At 39.9% G+C, this 19,577-nt stretch overlaps 2 protein-coding genes across 6 annotated transcripts in view; both read left to right on the top strand.

Moving 5' to 3' along the window:
- Positions 1-517: 517 nt before the first annotated feature.
- LOC124181465 (MFS-type transporter SLC18B1-like) lies at positions 518-11,603 on the top strand. Of its 3 annotated transcripts, none has more exons than XM_046568072.1 (8): positions 519-746; positions 1,952-2,047; positions 3,476-3,766; positions 6,164-6,284; positions 7,971-8,198; positions 8,273-8,444; positions 8,772-8,940; positions 10,376-11,603. In XM_046568072.1, the coding sequence occupies exons 1-8, from the start codon at positions 636-638 to the stop codon at positions 10,679-10,681; spliced, it is 1,494 nt and encodes a 497-aa protein (XP_046424028.1). In that variant the 5' UTR covers positions 519-635; the 3' UTR covers positions 10,682-11,603. The 3 variants fall into 3 exon arrangements, with proteins under 3 accessions (XP_046424029.1, XP_046424028.1, XP_046424027.1); XM_046568071.1 differs by having other exon boundaries at positions 520-746; positions 7,971-8,194; positions 8,269-8,444; XM_046568073.1 differs by lacking the exon at positions 8,273-8,444 and having other exon boundaries at positions 518-746; positions 7,971-8,223.
- A 5,868-nt stretch (positions 11,604-17,471) lies between these two features.
- LOC124181448 (titin homolog) overlaps positions 17,472-19,577 on the top strand; it is a 45,727-nt gene continuing 43,621 nt past the window's right edge. For 2 of the 3 annotated variants that reach the window (XM_046568032.1, XM_046568030.1), the window contains exon 1: positions 17,472-17,710. The gene's annotated coding sequence lies outside the window, so the exon portion shown is untranslated. The remainder of the gene's footprint in view (positions 17,711-19,577) is intronic. The other variant, XM_046568033.1, reaches the window with a different exon arrangement.

Genomic DNA, 19,577 nt, shown 5'->3' with positions numbered 1-19,577 from the left:
TGTACTTCTCAAGCCTTGGGACCATCCATAAATTAAGCAGGGACAGATTGTTGGATAGCCCCCTCCATGAAAGTCCTTACGTAATTAACGGACGGCTCCCTACTCACGGTGTTACTTTGGTAAACTCGGATGACCCAAGGATAGAAAAGCTACCATAAGTCTGATGCAAAGATTTTGCGTGGTAGATTATAAAATTTCGCACTTCTTCCGACCGCGGGAATCTGCGTAAATTAGAATGGAAGCGGCGATCCCGAATCTCCGGAGTATAAGCTATACAGTATCCTCATGATGTTAGATCGATAAAAAACGAGCTGCGACAATATTAAACGCTGTTTATAGATCGTCGGCCCCGGTCGGCGCACACTGACCGCGTGTTGTAAGGCAATGTTGTGATAATGAATCAGAGTCGCACTGAGACATATCTTGCGACTTTTGACCCAAGCCGTTACAATTAGACGCACGATGTTTTCACATACACGGAGATCTGTCGGTATACGTTTATATTTACTAGATTTACTACCCCTATCGGCGGTCGCGGACGTAGTCGGCATTCAGTGCTTAGCGTGCCACGTGCCCAGGACCAAGATCGTACAGCTCGAGACCACGGTGTTCCTGGCTTTGAGAAATTGCTCGCGATGGTCGGACAATTCACAAGGAGACAATGGCTGACCCTTATCGTCATAAGCATTGCCGATTTTGCAAACGCGATCTGCGTTTCTCTCCAAGCACCCTTTTACCCCCAGGAGGTGAGTTAACGAAATTGACGATCTGCCTGAAAATCGAATTTTCTTACTCTCATGGCATACGGGTATAACTATTTTCAAGCGCTTTGGTAAGATTTTTTTCAAACTCTGATTTTTTAATCTCCGAATTTCATGATCGTTGACTAGAATTTAATTGGTTGCTATAGTGCTATCTTAATTATTATCATTCGTTATCACAAACGAAGACCGTAGATTTAGGTACGAAATGAAAATTAGTTTTCAAGCTGTAAACAGAAAGTCTATTACGCGTGACTAGTTGCTTTGAATATGGTCACGCGTAATCTATTTTCTTGTAACTGTTGTGACAATTTGATGTTGGTACCATAGTAATAATAATTGGGGCTTCATTTATGTGACACAATGTAGTAGATCCAGATAAACAGATTTAATGTCTCTCATTCTCTTGTAATTCCAGCAATATTTAAACCATTATTGTCACGATAACTGTTATACTAGAATTATATAGTAATTGTAACGTAAATTACATTTTTATCAGTGGCCACAAAAAATCGTGTTTATTTTCAATCAGAAATTACCATTATTTCGATCAAATCGATCAAATATTTCACACGCTCGATACTCTAAAAAACAGAAACAAAAATTCAACCTTGAATCTTTGGCGTCTGATTTTCACCAGAATAAATGCTTAGATCAATCGAGAACTCGGTGCATGTGAAGGAAGTTGGAAAGTATGTAATAATCTTTTATCGTGTAGGAAAGTTCCAGGGGTATGTTATAAAAACTACGTAACTGCGCGATAAAAATTTAATTTATATACCATGTATCGTATGGTTTTGAATAGAGTGGCCACTTTTTGTTCGTGTAGGAAAAATGTGTAACTATCGTACACAGCCCATTTCCTCGCATCATTAACACCGGAATATGGGGTATCATTTGTCACGAAAATAATTCTTGATCCAGCGATGAGTTCATTCCGTTCAGATTTATCAGAAATTTATATCCTACGAAGCTGCTTAATAACGATATAATATTTACGATTACGTGACAAACTAATTGCGTCTCACATTCGATGTTCCGTTCTTTTTATTCTCGCGTTTGTAAATACTAATTTTTTATATCAGTTTAATCGTATTAAATTGCGATAAGCAATTAACGTACACACTTTAATGACATTTTAATACGTGGTTCAATGTTATATCACCTCATGAAATTGTTTTATTTTGCAGGCAGAGAAAAAAGGTGCCTCAGCTTCGGAGTACGGACTTGTTTTCGGAATATTTGAATTGGTCGTATTTTTCATCAGTCCAGTATACGGCCAACACGTGAGTAATATTCTTTCATTAATGATTTATTCAAACTACCTAACTAATTATCCGCTTGAATTCATCTCACACTTGTTATTTCAATCTCCAATTCGACGAATTCCATTAGAAATGTATGTGTACGTATTATAACACTACCATCTATCTTATCGTCAATAATTTAATAACGTATGCTATCAATACACAGTTTATGATTAGATGCTTGCTATTTTTGGGGAATCGTTATAAAATTGAAATGATAGCTTGTAATTAAATTTCGACGACAAAAAACGATTGTGAATATTCAGAAGCTCGAACATTTGCGGATCTGAATGTACAGTAGAGCCTCTAGTACGGGTGAAATTTTAGCAATCATTTCAGGATGATTAAGTTATATTTGCTCTGAGAAGGAAAAAAGCACTTCCCGCACCATCGTTTTTTTTTTTTTTTCTCGAAACAATTAGAATCTACGTGTGGGATAAGCTGAGGCAGGATATTTAATTAATCACAAAATTTTTCGTTCCTTTGGACCCGTGCCGTGACTAAGTAAAGATACGCGCATGAAGTATTTCTAAAGTCCACAGCACCAGCAATATTTGAACCCGGATCAAGATCTGTCTCATTTACTTATTCAAACTATTTATTGTTGTATTCAATATGTCTATACGTGAAATCTACGTTCAGCATAATGTCCGCTCAATCGTCGCTGCGCAGTAAAATTCTCTTTGACAATTAACCTTTGACAGTTGATCTCAACTTCCGCTTGAAATCAGTTGCAGGATACGTATATTATAGGCGTCAGTTAGTCACGAGTCACTGATCTATCAAAGAAACCGCGACAGCTGTATCATTTTTCATTTGATATTCTAATTCCACCCTGGTTGTGTAGTCTTTAGGTTTTGTGCACACTGGGTTAAAGTGCGATAACCGACGCGAGTTTACAACAGATCCTGAAGCAATGCTCGAGGTTGGAGAAAATTCAACTACACGTATATTATTACACAAATATTTTCATCGTCTTCAACAACAATAGTCAGTGGGCAATCTTTGAAACTGTGATTCGAATACTTATAGAAATACGAAAACCAACAATAAAGAAATTCCATTTTTCATGGAGAAATAAAGAAATCTCTCATGAGAGTTAAAAAACTTGTAAATATTGCATTGAAATATGAAAAAAAAAGAATCAAGATTATGCTGAAAATAGCGTCGGTATTACAGAGTTTTGAGACATAACGCAGATTCTGCGTGAGTTTTTAATTGTGTTCAACTATACGTACTAACGATGATTTTTTGCGAATCCCGAATTGTGCTTGATCACGTTTCAATTAAGAGAACTAGTCGAAGCGTCGTGATTAAATGGCGTTATCAAAAAACTCCCGTCACGCATCGGGGTTTTTAAAAGCTGATACCGAATAAGCAAAGTATATATTATTCTTTGCTTCGCAGTTAAATCGAATAGGTCCAAAGCTGCTTTTCAACGGTGGAATATTGACCACCGGGACCTGCGCTATATTCTTCGGTCTCCTGGACAGAGTCGCGGGTCACTATCCATTCATAATTCTCTCCTTCGTGATTCGGATCGTAGAAGCCTTGGGCAACGCGGCATTTCTGACGGCTAGCTTCGCCATAATTGCCAAGGAATTTCCCGACAACGTCGCCACAACATTCGCCAGTCTTGAGACCTTCTTTGGCTTGGGCCTTATCGTGGGACCCACCGTTGGCGGAGCCTTGTATCAGGTAAATCGAATGAGTGCTTAAATCAAGGGTAAAATCTGCCAACAATTGAGCATTGATTTTTCCCTCACTGCGTTTCGGAATCAGATTCTTCTGACTTTCGAAAATACGCGGACTTCGACGACGCCTGTAAGCAGGCAACCCGTGTTACTTTAGTGCGATGCGTTACTCTGCTGATCTTCACGCGCTAACGAAATTTGAACGGTTAAACAAGAAGTAAAGACCCGGATGAAAGACAGCGAGAGAGTTGAACTCGTTCTCAAGGTTATCGTATGTTTTTCTTTTTCGTGCCATCTTCTACTACGCAGTACCGTTTTCAGAATTTTTTCTGCTTGCCTGCACACGTTCGAACACGAATAGTATATTGTGTCACAAGTGCGGAAAGTGGGTAATTGCCAAAGAATATGGAGTTGGAAAAACTAATTTTCGTACAATGCATCGCTATTCTGTAAGCAACTTTTTTTCCATCCATGTTTCGTTGCGCTATTGTGTATTATACATGTATATATATGTACAGAATAATAATATATACATGTGTAAGTGTTTTAAGTGCGTGGGTACGATTACGAGAAATTAATTGATTATTAAAATACAGTCTCCTCGCATCTCACTCTGTTTTCAAAACATTATTTTGCAATAAGTTTAATCACGGCGGATTTCAAAACAGTTTTTCATCATCGAATAGACGATTCATTGTGAATTTAAGTGAAGCTAAACTTCAGGGAATTTTAAATGCTTGATTCACTTGATTTAGAACAACTTATTTATTTCAGACTGAAAGATAATCTTTATTCTTGTTTAATCCAGAAGATTCCAATTATAATCAGATAAACGGTTCAAATTGATTATAATTATTTTCTTTTCTTGCCTAGCTTATGCAGAATAACTTATGGAGTAATTGAAACTCGATTATTGTAATTAACTGCGCTGTTTATAACAATTATACCTTATCAATCTTATACACTATCGCGGTAAAAAGCGTAGACTCATATTCCAATCTGCGAATACAGATACAAAATACTTACGCATAGAATGTACAGTTGAGCTCATTAAGAATCTCGTGACCGGAGACAATAAAGGGTGTCATGATAGTCGAGAGGCAATAAGGCTGCGTGTATTTTAACTAACTGTATATTTTCCCTAATTACTAGGTTTTCGAAAACTGAATCTTAGAACGAAAACCCACAGCATGAGCGTTATTTACCACACTTAGAAAGGCTTGTAATCTCGAGTATCGAGAGAAAGAAACGATATGCACCTCACTTGATTTGCATAAACCAGAAATCTTTATGCGACAAATCTAATCCCACCGATGCATAACACGTTTTTTTATTTATTTATTATTTGAATCAATCGAAGTGATCCGGGTCGCTAGAAGTGAAGGTGAATTTTTATTAACTCCGAGGTAGCTTATACCTAATACCAACTATCGCCGGAGTGACTGTATTTTTGCACTGCCTACGTCACGTTTCATTTTTGTGTACCTCTCGTCATGCCGCGGAGATTAGCGAACGTGACACAAAGGTATAAAATCTCCACGATCTTTCGTTATCTAGAAGCGATCACTGCACTATGAGATTTTTTTAGAAAGTATATACCTAAGTACTTATACACATAATTGCCGGGTTACTTCCGGTACTTTATGTTATTGTTGTTGGCATCCAATAAATGAATAATAGTCACCGCTCGTGATGCCAAGTATAGATAGATACACTTGCTTGTATTCACACTATTCGACAAGGCCAATTTCTACGTTCAGCCTCACGAAATGTTTCCTCGGAATGAAAGTTACTTGTATCGCTTGTGCATTCCACTTTCAAACTGTCATTCCTTTCTCAAATTCTTTGATTTTTCACATGGTCTGAGGCTGCAATCGATACCCGTACGGTTACCAGGATTTCACCTTCACTTTTGCGGTGTGAAACAATTTTAGTCGAGTGAGCAAGACCAAACGCATTGTGTCTTTATTGTAAACAAAATAAAAAAAAGTAAATAAATATTATTTATTGCGTCAATTCTAAAGGAATTTATTGTAAGATAATTTCGGCAGACGGATTCAATCTCGCGTAGTCATTATTTTCTGGAAAATAATACTGAAACTGTATTATCCGCTTCAGACAAAATGTCTATACATGTCGAAAACACTGGAGTAAAAAATATGCTACGCAAAGATTCGATTCTTTCGTATTCTTCACTAATTACGAAAAATACCGTGTACCGTTTCCTGGTCACTAAAAGATATATTCAACAGGCAATTATCTTAGGAAAAAATCCTGTTTTTCATACGTTCATACAGTAGAAAATTTTCAAATAATTGGGTTCTATTTTCTCATTCCCTTTGAAAACGATATTTGCACAAATTTCTATTGGTGAGATGTTAGTGAAAATATGTTTCCGTAGATCGGAGGTTACACAACGCCGTTCGCTGTCCTGGGCTCGGCACTTTTCCTGGCCGCAGTGATGACATCATTTGTGCTGCCAACTCACGAGCAAAACGCAGAGGATACCCAGCTGGTCGGAGGTAGAGGATTGTTCAAAATTACCGCGTCCACTTGTCATTGGGCATTATCTTCGTAATTTCTGAAAGAGTTGAGAGTCAACTTGACGTTAGGTTATTACAATCATCGAATTACCGCATAACAACGTCATCTGCCTAGAATGGAATGAAGGCTCGAAGTGGCGTACATAATGTAGGTAGAAACAAAGTAAACGCAGTCATCCTCGTTGTGTGAGTACAAATGTCATTACTCTCGGTTTCTTCGCCCGGCTGAACCGAAACAATCGGTAATTACGATTACCTTGCGTTAGAAAAGGTCACGTGTTTCACCGGAAATACGTTACCTTGAATTGTCATTTGGTATCCTGATCTGTCAGGCTGTTTTTTGGCGGAGTCAACGACACTTTTCGGATCCAGCTGCGTTTGGAATTATCGAAAAATCGCGGAGCGGTTGGAACCGGGAGATGAGTTGGAAGTATCGCAGTTTTGCAGTTGAGGAGAACTCCGTGACATGTTGGAATTTGAGAAACTAATGAATGCTTACTATTATGAAGAGAGTGTTTCACCAATCTCGGAATACGCGACAATGATAGATTTAGTGTACTTTTCGGCTTGCAGCGTCAGAATTTTTAATAATACTACAACGTTCAGACATTTGCGCTGAATCAAGAATCGTAAATGTTATTGGTGTTTCAAAAATTTAGCCGGTTGAAGCTTCACCAAATATGCAATTTTGAGATCACATTTTATCTAAATCGGTTGAGTTATTCTGCAATAATTTAAAATCTGGAATTTGTTTCGTTTACATGGGTCACAAGACTTGGATAATTTTTTCGAAACTAAACCTTGCATGATCGGAATTAACTCGTACGATACCTCATTCATCGACCGCGTTCAAAAACAGGATCTCATATGAGCAAAAAAAAAAAAAAAACGTCTTCATCCAATTCGATACTTAAGTTCCAGGATCAATGAGCCAAACCGTCTTTATCGAAATTTTGAAAAATCGTCTGCAAGGTTATTCGTGCTCGTGATGGTAAATACGAATAAAAAAACATCCCGAAGCTAAAATATTAACAATTTAAGAAAAAGTTTTACAATTAGAACATTCAAAATGGTTAACCTAAGTGTTTTTGATCCGAACCTCAAATTTTAGTCTCATTTTGATCGCTATAGAAATTTCCAGAGATCGCATGAAAAAAATCTTACAAATTGTTGCTTACAGAATGGATAAAAATAACTTTGTGTAAGTACAGCACAAGAGGTGTTTGTCAACAGTTGCATTTGTGCGTTATAATTATAGATAATGATATAAGATTTCTCAGATGGTTTTCCGGCAATTTGTGGAGATCTGGCCACCGAGCAAAATTTCTGATGAAGATCAACACAGAGTATAATAATTTTAAACGTACTAAATATAAAGCTTTTACGACATTGTTGGTATTTTAGCTTGTGATTATGAAAGGATTCACTCAGATTTATTTCTACCACATAGCAGTGGTATTAAATCATTCATATTCACCTCCGCCGGCACTCGAAACATTGCTGGAGATTCAATAAACGGTTCTTTCTCTCTTCCTAACTTACGATTAAACCGATACGGTCCTTCCCATTCGTCTCGAAAACTGAATTCGTTGCTCCACAGAGTACTTTTGAATCATCGCTACGCTACCACCGCTGAAAAAACCGAATTGTCATAAAATCTTGCAGGTTTCCTGAGAGTCCTAAAAATTCCGGGTGTAATGGTCGCCTCAGCATCGATTATCGCGACCAGCATGAGTATCGGGTTTCTACAGGCGACCTTGGAGCCCCACTTGCGCCAGTTCAACCTCAGCCCGGTAGTCCTGGGTCTGATGTTCGTCATCAATGGTGGCTTTTACGCCATGACGGCGCCAGCCTGGGGATGGATATGCGACAAGTACTCGAAGCCACAGGTCGGTTTGCCTCGCCGCGCTGAACCTCGGTAAGCCAACCAAAGAAACGGTTCCATCAAGGCGTTTCTTTTCAGATCCCGACTATAGCCGGCTGCGTCCTGGTCATGGTGGGATTCGGGCTTGTGGGTCCAGCGCCATTTATCCCTTGCGAGACGCTGATCTGGCTGACTGTGCTGGGCCTGGTAATTCACGGTTTCGGAATGGCCGCGCAGCTGGTAGCCAGCTTCACCCACGCCCTGACAGAGGCGATGTAAGTTGATCTCGAAGCGCAAATGGATCTGCGGCTTGTCCGTAGAAACATGGCGGCATGCATGGTGGTAACTGCGGTAATCCGACCCGCCACGCCGCGCGGTGCTTTGCAAACTCCAAACCCCGAGCCGAAGACCAACGAGTAGCCGGAACTACTTCATTAACGGCGAAAGGAGGACTCAGAGTTATTCGACATTGATTCACAGGGCGATGCTATGCGACAACTCTGAGTGGGAGTAAACGTGCGAGCTCGGCGGGATAACATTCGATCTGTAAACATGATCCTACCAGCTCCAATTTAGTATTGATTTCAATTGCGTTATTGCAGAGCCCATGGCTTCTCTAACAACCTGGAGACCTACGGTCTGATAAGCGGACTGTGGACGAGTACTTTCGCTTTGGGAGCTTTCATCGGGCCCAGTATTGCCGGCATTCTACTGGACACCATCGGCTTCAGGAATGCATCGATGTTCATAGTCATACTCCATCTTCTTGTGGTAAGTTTCATCGCCATTAATAAAATTCTCAAGTTGTTTGCATTGGTGAAAATTTGGTGAAAGACTTTGGTGAAAATTCGACTATGGTAATCGTATAATTCCATGCACATCCTAAGAACCAATTGATTCTTGATTCGGGCCGGACACTTTGGTAAGTATAGAATGAACATGATCATTGCATCCACATTAAATCGACCTAATGTGCAAGTGTACCCTTTACACGGTGGTAATACGAACTTGATCTGACCAATGTACAATTAGGTACCATATTCACAGCCTTTTCTTATTGTAACAGCTAGCACTTCAAGTTACGTTTCGAAAAGATTTAGGGTATGCGTGAATCGTATCTACAGTTTACGATACCCGGGTACATTACCCAGTATATTTTATCAATTGAAACCGTTAAGACACTCATTTACAGGATAAGATTCATCACGTACTAGGTAAGTTCGTTTGATCGCCCAATTATATACGTCGGGCTATGAGAAGATGAAAATATTTCGTATTGAAGTAGTATGTAACATTAATGAACAATTGAAAGGTCACAATTTTGATAATTCGATTATCTTGTTTGATATTTTTCTTTTCACATTTTTCACTGTAAAGTCGCCAACACAACAAATGCTGATTATTTAAAGAAAAAAAGTATTCTTGGAATGAAATGTGCAAAGAAAAAGTATGAAATACCTACCGTAACAATAACTAGTTATTGGAAGACGCACAAGTCTTTTACCCAGATTTAACAACTTTGTATATTACGCACATTTATACCCCCCCCCCCCCCCCCCGTGGAATTTAGTTAATATTCGAAATTTGTTGCTGCTAAGGTGGTTAGTGTTATAGTACTAACTATCAATTAAAGCGATACTTTTGTTGTTTCATTGTCAACTAATGATAATTCCAGACCTCACGGAATGAGTAAAAATATTGAAAGTCCTTTCGATTTGGAGAAAATTGTGTATAATGGTACTTTTTTGCCTCCGCGGATTGGTATTTACCGTAGAGGCTTAACTTGAGATATGCAACCTCGACTTTTATTTGACCCAGATTGATGAGCAACATCCTGCATGTTTCGGGGCACCTGTTCTTGTGAATCTTTCACACTTTGACCCGAATTTTCTCTTATAAAATGTATTTACTGAGTCAATTCATGGCGCGCTATGACCAGCATGTTCAAAGGAGTGATTGAAACGAGAAATAAACCTCCTCGAATTTTGTTGTGTAATCATTACAAAGTCAACTAACAGATGCCCTTACAGAAATGGGATTCCCTAGTATTTCGTTAATATCAGATAACGTTACGTTGACCTCAGATGGTGTTACATTTACATTGGATAATGTCGTATCGACATCGGATAGCGTAATCGGAAATTCTTCTCACGGTGCATCCTTACTCATCCTTTTAATATCTCGAAATGTTCTATCCACGGTTTAGGCGATCGTCGCCAGCATTTCGTTGAGCTGTTGCACGGGCGGTCCTAAGCCTTACACGGAGATAGGTTCGAGGGATGACATAAGGGAGCCTCTATCGTACAGCGGAAGGCACGACAGTTCGAGTTTGCCGCTCGGCGGCCGAGCCCAGGGTGTTCCGATAGACAGACCGAGTGGGATGAACTCTCTGATCGCGTGCAACAGTTATTCGAACAAGGCCAACGCCTGGTCCCGAGCTTCGTGCAGTGGAAGGTGTTCGTACAGTTACGGTTCGGTCGAGCGCAAACGATACTTGGAGAGCACGACGTGATATTCGCGGGGCAGAAAACGAGGAGTAGTTCAGTCAATTGTCGTCACATCTGGAAACCGAACCCGGACGAATAGGTACGATCAACCTTGCCGATGTTCTTCGACACTGTCCTTGATGGTCATCCACAACCGGTTCGACCGTAATAAAACCCTCAACGATTTTCCATAAGTCGATGCTTCTTTTTATCCGTGTAACAGAATCCAGTATTTCTCTCGAAATGCATACGTACCTATACATTTACCTATGTATAATTGTACATACAGGGGAAATAGTTGCCGTACGACAATTTCCACTATCTATCCGCACTCGTGTCTCGGCTGAATGCGTTATATTATACTAATAATTAGCTAGTTAATATATTGTTAGGCCACGCTCCGTAATTCATTATAATTGTTATTATAGATTATTGTAATTATTGTTGTTATGTTTAAAACGAAGAATTTATAAATTTTTATCGTTGTTTTGCGGAGTACGTGTCATATGGCAGTACATACTGCGATGACGTTTACGTACCCTGGGTTTAGTAATCTTGTTGAAATCCTCTGACAATCAAGCTGATCAAACCTGAAATATGTTTCAACCAACTGCGTCGTACGTTGGATGCATGTATAGTAAAATTTTAGTGTAAAAATATATTCACGTTGTTCAGAGAACGGGACTCCCCGTTTGTTTTAACCAAATGCATAATACGTTGAATGCACGTATACTGAAATTCTGTTTTAAAAATAAATTCACGTTGTTCAGAGAACGAGACCGTACGTTTCTCAAAATCTTGGCTATTTCAAGAGGCCGTTGTTTCGTTATTTATTCCCTTACCGAGCCGCACACACTCTTGTGAATATTTGCGACAGAAGGTTTTGAGAACATCAATGAGTCACAGGTTGTATGTCTTGAAATAAAAATGATAATTTATGATAATTAAGACAAGGAAGGAGTTCTTATAACGTGAAACATTCGAAGCTTTGTTTATTCTAAAATATCATGTCCAAAATATGCACAAATATTTCCTCTGTACCTACCCTCGCTTGTGATAATTATAGAACGCAGTGTTTATTATGCTCAAACTTAGGTTGGTAAGTGTTTACAACTATTTTCCTTTGTCCTTATTCAAATCTAAACAGGTAATTGACAATAAGATGAGGCTGATCAGGTAATTTTTATGCCAGCTGCGAATCGAATCGCCAAATGAAAATATAAGATCGTAGAATTGTTATTGATTCTTGGCTCTTGTATAAAAAATATAGTTACACTGTTTTACATTAAACTTCCGGTGTAAGAAATTTTTAGTGATTCAACTTCAGTCAACCGGTAGACGGTTTGCAAAAATCCTACGGTCAAGATCGAGGTCAGCATATGCTTATATGACTCCAGTTTTCAATTTTTGGAGACATAAATCACAATTCGCGTGTTTCGGCGACTATTATACCGTAAATTTCAAAAGCAACTGTTTTGTCTCCTTCCTTTGTTAATCACTTTGACAATGGTTCAAGGATTAAATTTTCTCGAGTGCTGCAACATTAACATCGAAAATGAATGAAAAAACTTACAATTATAATTAAAGATCGTACGTGACAACGATAAAACAACTAGCGCAAACTTATTATTGCTACCACGCTATAGCTATTAAAATAATTAATCAAGACACTTGTGCCTTGTATTTTTTTCTCGTCTCACAATCAATTACGATACCTATGTCATTCATGTAATACTAATCTGGTTGATTACTATTATAATTTTTGCACTATATTATTGTACTGTGGATATCTTTGTTTTTGAAAAGTAACCCTGAACTGGAAAAGACCTGAGTGAATAGATCTCTTTCCACGCTGGATGTACGTTAAACATCTTACGTATAGGTCAAGGTTAATCAACGTCAAAGTCCCTCAGGCGTCGAGGAAAAATATCGTGACTCAAAGATAAAACGTCTATAAGGTAAATTGGTTCATATCGCGAGCAAGTATAACATTCAAGACCGTAAATTTCATACATATATCCAACAATAATGGCTGTCAATGATATGCCAAGATTTTATTGTAATTTAAATTTCTTAACACATACATACCCGGGCACATGAAAACAAAATTCGAAACTCACTGGTGATAAGAGGAATTGACGACAACAGAGTCAGGGCGGCTAGGTGGTCTGGTGGAGTAAGTCTCCGGTAAAGCATCTCTAGACGCCAGGTTCGATTCCTGGCTCCATCGTTAATTTTTCGAAATCACCAAATTTTCGAATTTTACATTCTTTCATTTTATTGTACCCGTTATAGCTACTTGCAATCTCGTTATTGAAGTTAATTATTATCAATCACCTACGTAATATATCTTTTATACTATACTACGGGATTTATTCCAAGTTATGTTCGATGAAATTTTTACATGGCATGGTAAGGCGGACGAAATCCATGCTGCAATTTAAAGTACACCAATTATCGGCAAAGATCATGCGTGTTTCTACTGATATTTTAATCCCGCATTACATATTATGAGTATAGTTATCCGTATCATAACAATTTTGTTGCATGCGCATAGCGTTCGTCCAATCCGTACATCCAGAGGCGCCTAAAGCGACGTGGAAGAATTTCAATTAAGGAGCAATTATCTGTAGCCGCTGCATACATACGCATGAAAAATTTATCGACGAGTGGAATTAGTTTTGTGGAATTCATACTTATCGGAACCTCAAGTTCAATTTCAATGCCATTTGATTCATCCGCGTCTGTGTCAACGATGATCTATCCTTCTCGGATCTTCCATAACAACTTGGAAAAACAAGACTGAAATACCTCTGGAATAATCGTTGTGAGCCGGCATCTCGACGTCACGAAAAAATGCACGTCTTTTCCCAGCTCAAACAGCTTTTCACTTCTCATTCAATTCTGTGTCAAAGTAAATATACGCTTGCGTATTTATAGCGTTCAATTTGTCATAATTTCACAGAAGTTATCAATTAGAATGTCATCATTTTCTTTGTTTTTACATATCAATCGTCGTCAATACAATTCATCGTATTATACAATATCATCGCGTCGTGCTATTGTTGAAAAAACGATTGTTCGAAAATATTTCTGAAAATTGTCTGGAGCACAAAGACTCTGCTAATACAAAAACCCGCTCAACTCATATTTGGTTTATTTTTACTTAGAAAAATATTCTCTTTGAGAAACCACATGTCGAAATGTTTGCTTTTTACAAAAGGACCCAAAAACGAAACACGAGTGTGACACGATCGACGAATTTTGTCGAGAAGAAAATTGTTTTCCCTATACCGATCATTTTGACAAACTTAAACGCCTTAGAATTTCAAAAAAATTGTATTCTCACCTGCAAGCAAACTAAAAGAACGCTCCAGCTTTGTAATTGGTCTAAGGTTTTTTTTTTTATTGCAGTACAAAATACGATTGAATGAAGTGACAGAATGCAATAAAATTGGATAGTAGTTGCAATATTTGTCAAGTTCATATTTGTTTTTTGATGAAAAATGAATGCGGTAAGAGAGTTTCTGCGTATAAAAGAATTGAAAACTTATTCCACCAGACCACCACATATAAGGTTTCGGTATTTGTGAAAATTCGATTGAGAGTATTATTGCAAATTTAATACCATTTGTAATTTTGCACCGGAATGATCTGAGCTGTAGATTGAAACCTCGCGTCTATTTCCGAGAAATCGTGAGTACATAGGTAGATCGATAAAATTGGCAACGCAAATCAAGGAGCTTGCACATTGCAGCTGGTATTAACGATCGTGAATGCACTATACTGGACTGGCAGTACGCAATGCTGGAATTTAGAGAATTCACTTTCAAAGGAAACTAGTCTGATGTCGATTTTCACTTTCGATCGCGTCGCTTATAAAACCGCCTCGCCTCATTCACAATATCACAATTGGCATTCTGTTGCATCCCGCATTTGTCCAAGCAGCTGAATTTTGATTTCATTGTCAGTATGTGTTAATAAGCTTCCGGTGAGTTACATAAGATGGAATCTGAAGACCAGATCATCCCCAAGAAACTTGCCACCATAAAACCATTGTTATGAACGCAGACCCTTGAATCATGTAGAACGTGATTATTAACTTTATCGGTATAATATTTTGCCCTGAATAGCCTGGTCATATTCCGATCGTATTCTGATCGAGATTTCAGTGATAATTTAATAAGTTATTAGAATGTACTCGGTCGTAATAAACACGTCAACGCCCAGGATATCACCTGTAGGGACAATACTTGAATCGTCGTCTCTATTCCTGCCTGAACTTTTGAATCGACGACTAAACTTCTGTTATGAAAATAATCGACGCCTGCGCCATGTACGGCAAGGCGATGCATCCGTTTCCACGAACGTTGTCCGGCAGCACGCCGTGACCGGACTTGCTCAAATAGCATCTGACTAACCGATGCGACGGTCTGCACGCACCGGCCGTCTATTTATTCGCCTGGGAGATTCTTCGGCCGATAGTTACCAGAGTTTACAGCGGCGCTCGGTTTCCGCCATACGTCCGCCCACTTCGGCCCTTACGACACCAGATCGTCGGGGGCGCCATGTGCGGCGCATGCGCAGACCTCGGATTAGACGAGATGGCGTAACACTGACGCATCGCGATGCGCAGGTGTCCGTGTTTCGCCTCGGCCATTCTTCTACGCGCGGGACGATCACTGATGTGCGTCCGAACATCCGGAAGCTTATCCATTCACCTGTGTTACACACATGCTTCCCCGCTAAGCAGGTACATCGTGCCTATGGCGAATCGCCTTGGCTAGCACACACGTAATATAGGTATTGGGTACGTATATTTATATTGCGTTGCGGGTTCGTTATTTCCACGGATGTGTAACTTCCATCTAACATTTCAGCCAGCTGTGCCGAAGCGTATATTTTTATAGCGCGCTATAGTATTTCGATACATTCACCTGATCTTCATGCACATTTTAAATCTCTTGCGCCGTTCGCCTCACGTGACTCATGAGTCTGTTAATTGTACAGTTAGGTACATGCGCTGTATCGGTACTACGAATGGTTTCTACTGGCTACAGTTTACAGTCTTCGACCCGGGGTACCTGACCCCTGACAGGGTGGAAAATTTCCTTTTTCATAATTCATGGGGTGGGCGTGAAATAGGGATAGACTGACAGTGAACTGAACAAAAAGAGTGGAACAGCTTCGAAAATGTTCGATATCAATGCAGAGAAGGTTGGGCATCGCTGTAACGTCAAACTAAATCGATCAAGATTTTGACTGTAATGTCATTCCAGGGGAATAGAGCGTCTAGAATAACTTAACATACATGATTTTGTTTATCAGAGAATTTTATTATCATATATCGATACGTGCGAACCCTACTTTCGATCAAAAAATTACAATACTTGCAGTAATCTATTAACGGATGTCAAAGAAAAGAAACAAAACAGAAAAGATTAAGTTTTTACGAACATTTGTAACTTGCAATTCGTTGTGCCTGAGAAAGGATCGCAATATTAAAGCGTTAAGTATCTTGTAATTTTATCAAACGTATAATAAACATGTAAAATATCCTATTAGACAAATGAGCAGAAGCAATCACTAGAAGCGTGCAGTCACGACATGTCAAACTGTCAAGGACTCGATCTTTGAATTCGCACACACATTTTCTTATTTCCTTGTCACGTCCGCTTCCTTTGCCAAAACCTTGTATCCCAGTTTCACTTACAACTTGTACGTATTCTGACTATTTAATCACGGAGACTAACTCACTCAAGATAGTCTCCTCACCAATTGTTTATCGCGATTCATGCATATGCATTATTTGCCTTCGGCCGAGGCACAGAGCGTAATAAATCCATCTCTAATTCGCTCTTTGTCTGGACCCAAGTAGGTAAAACGTAATCCGTACAACGCGCTACTTAATTCCGTATAATTATGATCATTATTATCATCGACGCGATGATGTCAACGCAGCAGAGTGTAGAGTCTCGAGACGAAATGAACGGGTGAATTCGACGGTTCGTCAACGGCTTACGCTCTTCGTCTTCTTTCGTTAAACGGTACTCGGGGACATTAGAGCTTCCAATTATTTTTTCCGCATACAATCCGTATCATCTATCAGGTGTCTTCTGTCAAACTCGCCATTCAACGCCAGCAAACTGGCAATCGAAGCTACGTTTTAAACATCCGCGTATAGAAAGGAATACGAAACAGGTCGAGTAGCGAGTTTAACAGAAGACTCCCCGTAAAATCTGTGCGACGCGATGATCGAAGCGATGATCATCTTTGGCCCAAAGAATGAATATTATCTGACCGCGTTTAACCGCCGGCTCTAAAGTGTGACAGGGCTTTGTGGGTCAGCACGTCCTTTCAAAATTCTGCACCGTCTGTTGCGATGATCGTCGATTCCTTGCGCGACGTTCGCCTAGCTGGAAGTAGCAATACTAGCAATATCAACAATAACAACAGCAGGAAGAAGAAGAATGGGAATTGCGAATGAAATAGTCGAGGGTGATGCGACCGGACTAATCGGGGCTCAAGACGCATGGTTCGAATGCGGATTTCATGCATGTGGAATAATTTCCGGCGAGGCGACGGGTGCCACCTGAGAGTCTCGACACGGCAACGCCACAGGTGAACGGAACAGGTCGGAGAACCTGACTCGTCACAGGGGTTGGGATAGGAATAAACTCCCACCTCGTCTCGCGGCGCAACTCCGGGCGAGCTGTAGGCACAATTCACCCGTTTTGCGCAGGCGCGTATCGAGCGCCGCCGACGAATCTCCGGGCGAAGCGAAACGCGGCCCCTTACCAAGGCCCAAAGCCGAAGTCCCAAAGTCCGCTTTCCATCGGAAAGGCTGATCGACGCTCGACGAGCCGCGCTCAGGACGATTTCAGTTCACCCGAGACACCGGAAGGTCCCTTTGCTCGTCTCTCGAGTCACGTTTTACTCTTGTGGATACGTTCGAATAGGATTTTTACTAACCCATTCATCCGCTCGACCACGGACCCAAGTTTTATTGTGATATACAGTGTGATACAGTGTCATGGGGATCTAGGGATTTTAAGGTGAGTTTTTACCCTGTGAAATATCATACGCAACACGATCGATCATTCGCTCGGCTAATTCTAGTCCCAGGCAATGGTTGGAATCATTGTGATGCAGAAATTAGTCGTGTATAGTTCATACAAGGGATTGTGCGAGGCGGATGATGAATGAATGATTTTTGAATCGCCTTGCAAGTCGGAAGGGCAGACGGTTAGGAGCGGTTTAAAATCGGTGAACGAAGCGTGACGATGAAAGGCCCACGATCGCGACTTGACTCGACTCTTGACTCTTGAGAGAAACCGAGCTGAAAGCTCGCAGGATGCTTACGATACGTGGATATGTTACATTATCCTTTGAGGAATCTCGAGTGTCCTCGAGTGCTTCAAGTCCTTTCCGTACCGAGAATCAAGGAACCTGATTCGAGGCTTCTCACGCGTTACGTTATAATTCAAGATTCCTTGTTCTCGTTAGATTTTATCCTCAAGTATGATGTACAAACATCCAACGGCCATGAAAGAGAACTCGCGAAGTCGGGGATAATTTTTATATCACGAGTATCTTTAGTTTTTTAATCCGATTTTTCGTGTTTGCGCATCGATAGAACTGCATTTTCAACATTTACGACAAAAATCATATATTCTAATCTAAATCAGGGCCATTATTAAATCGCCCGTGAAGCATATTGTATTACAAAACTCTGCATATATACAGTATACGACGTATATATCCGCACACTCACCGTTGGCTGAAATGTTAAAAATCATACGAACCGGTTTGTCGTATGAAAAAACACAAACTGGCCTCTGCTCCTCATTCCCTCGGACGAAAGATTCGGGGCAAAGCGACAATGCTTACAGCACTTTTAAATATTAATTATATCATCGGTCACAGGATCTCTGAGACATCTGAAAGTCGGTACAAATATACAAGGCCCAACCTGGTCCTCCATACTTTTTTTTCTCTCTACTTTACGCAATCTGAAGAAAATTGAATTTCAATATAACAATATCGACGCTGAGCGGGAATATTTAGTAGCGTTGGTATAAACTCGGAGCATGAGGTAGCAGGAAAAGGTTAACCGGCAGTAACTGTGAATTTTCTGCTGTATTGTGTTTTCAGACATATCAAGTTTTCGGTGAATTCTATAGAAATCAATCTGAAAAAAGTAGTCCCTTATGTTATTTTTCTGATCCTAGATGACTCTACGCCAGGAATTTTTATACCGAAAAAATATTTGACCATTTTTGTACTTCCGTTCATTGTACGTAAAACATATTGAACCCTGACAATTTTACACGAAGTATGCGGTCGCTGTTCTGTTTAAATAAAACTCGGCTTCACAAGTGTCTGTTTATAAATTAGTTTCTTCATTGCTTTCGTCAATTTGGGTTTCCCAAATTCCACATCCTAATTCACAGACAGTGACTTAACGAGAATAAATTGAATAACGAGCTGCCCGAAACGATACGCATATACACTGCGATCGGTAATCGATCCACAACCGATCCGATCGAAACCGATCCGATCGAAACCGATCCGTGTACCTACACCGCCATTCATGCAGGACTATAATATTCCATTGGCAATCAGCGTTGACGGTAAGACACGCTCTGGGTGCAAACTGAGAGCTGTGAACGGGTCGTCGCTGCAAGTTTGAAAAAGAACCAACCAACCAATTTTCCATGTGTTTTGCACATGTGTCACTGCGCGCACACGTACCTAATTCATATGAGGGTTCTTTCGCTGGCTCGAGGACCGCAAAAAAATGTGTGCCCGAGTCTCGACACTCGGGCGTCTCTGCGCAGTGAGAAGAATTTCGTTTCTTAAAGTTTGACTATAAAAAATGGGTATCGGTACGGTAGCGGTTTAAATATTGTTGGACTTACC

Source organism: Neodiprion fabricii, chromosome 4 (assembly GCF_021155785.1).
Source record: "Neodiprion fabricii isolate iyNeoFabr1 chromosome 4, iyNeoFabr1.1, whole genome shotgun sequence".
NCBI lineage: Eukaryota > Metazoa > Arthropoda > Insecta > Hymenoptera > Diprionidae > Neodiprion > Neodiprion fabricii.
Note: the sequence above shows the minus strand (reverse complement) of the source record. Positions and strands in the feature narration are given on the sequence as shown.

Coding starts and splice junctions, on each gene's coding strand:
- LOC124181465 (XM_046568072.1), top strand. CDS start 636: ATGGTCGGACAATTCACAAGGAGACAATGGCTGACCCTTATCGTCATA. Junction 3,767..6,163: donor TTGGCGGAGCCTTGTATCAG/GTAAATCGAATG, acceptor ATGTTTCCGTAG/ATCGGAGGTTACACAACGCC. Junction 8,941..10,375: donor TCATACTCCATCTTCTTGTG/GTAAGTTTCATC, acceptor TCCACGGTTTAG/GCGATCGTCGCCAGCATTTC.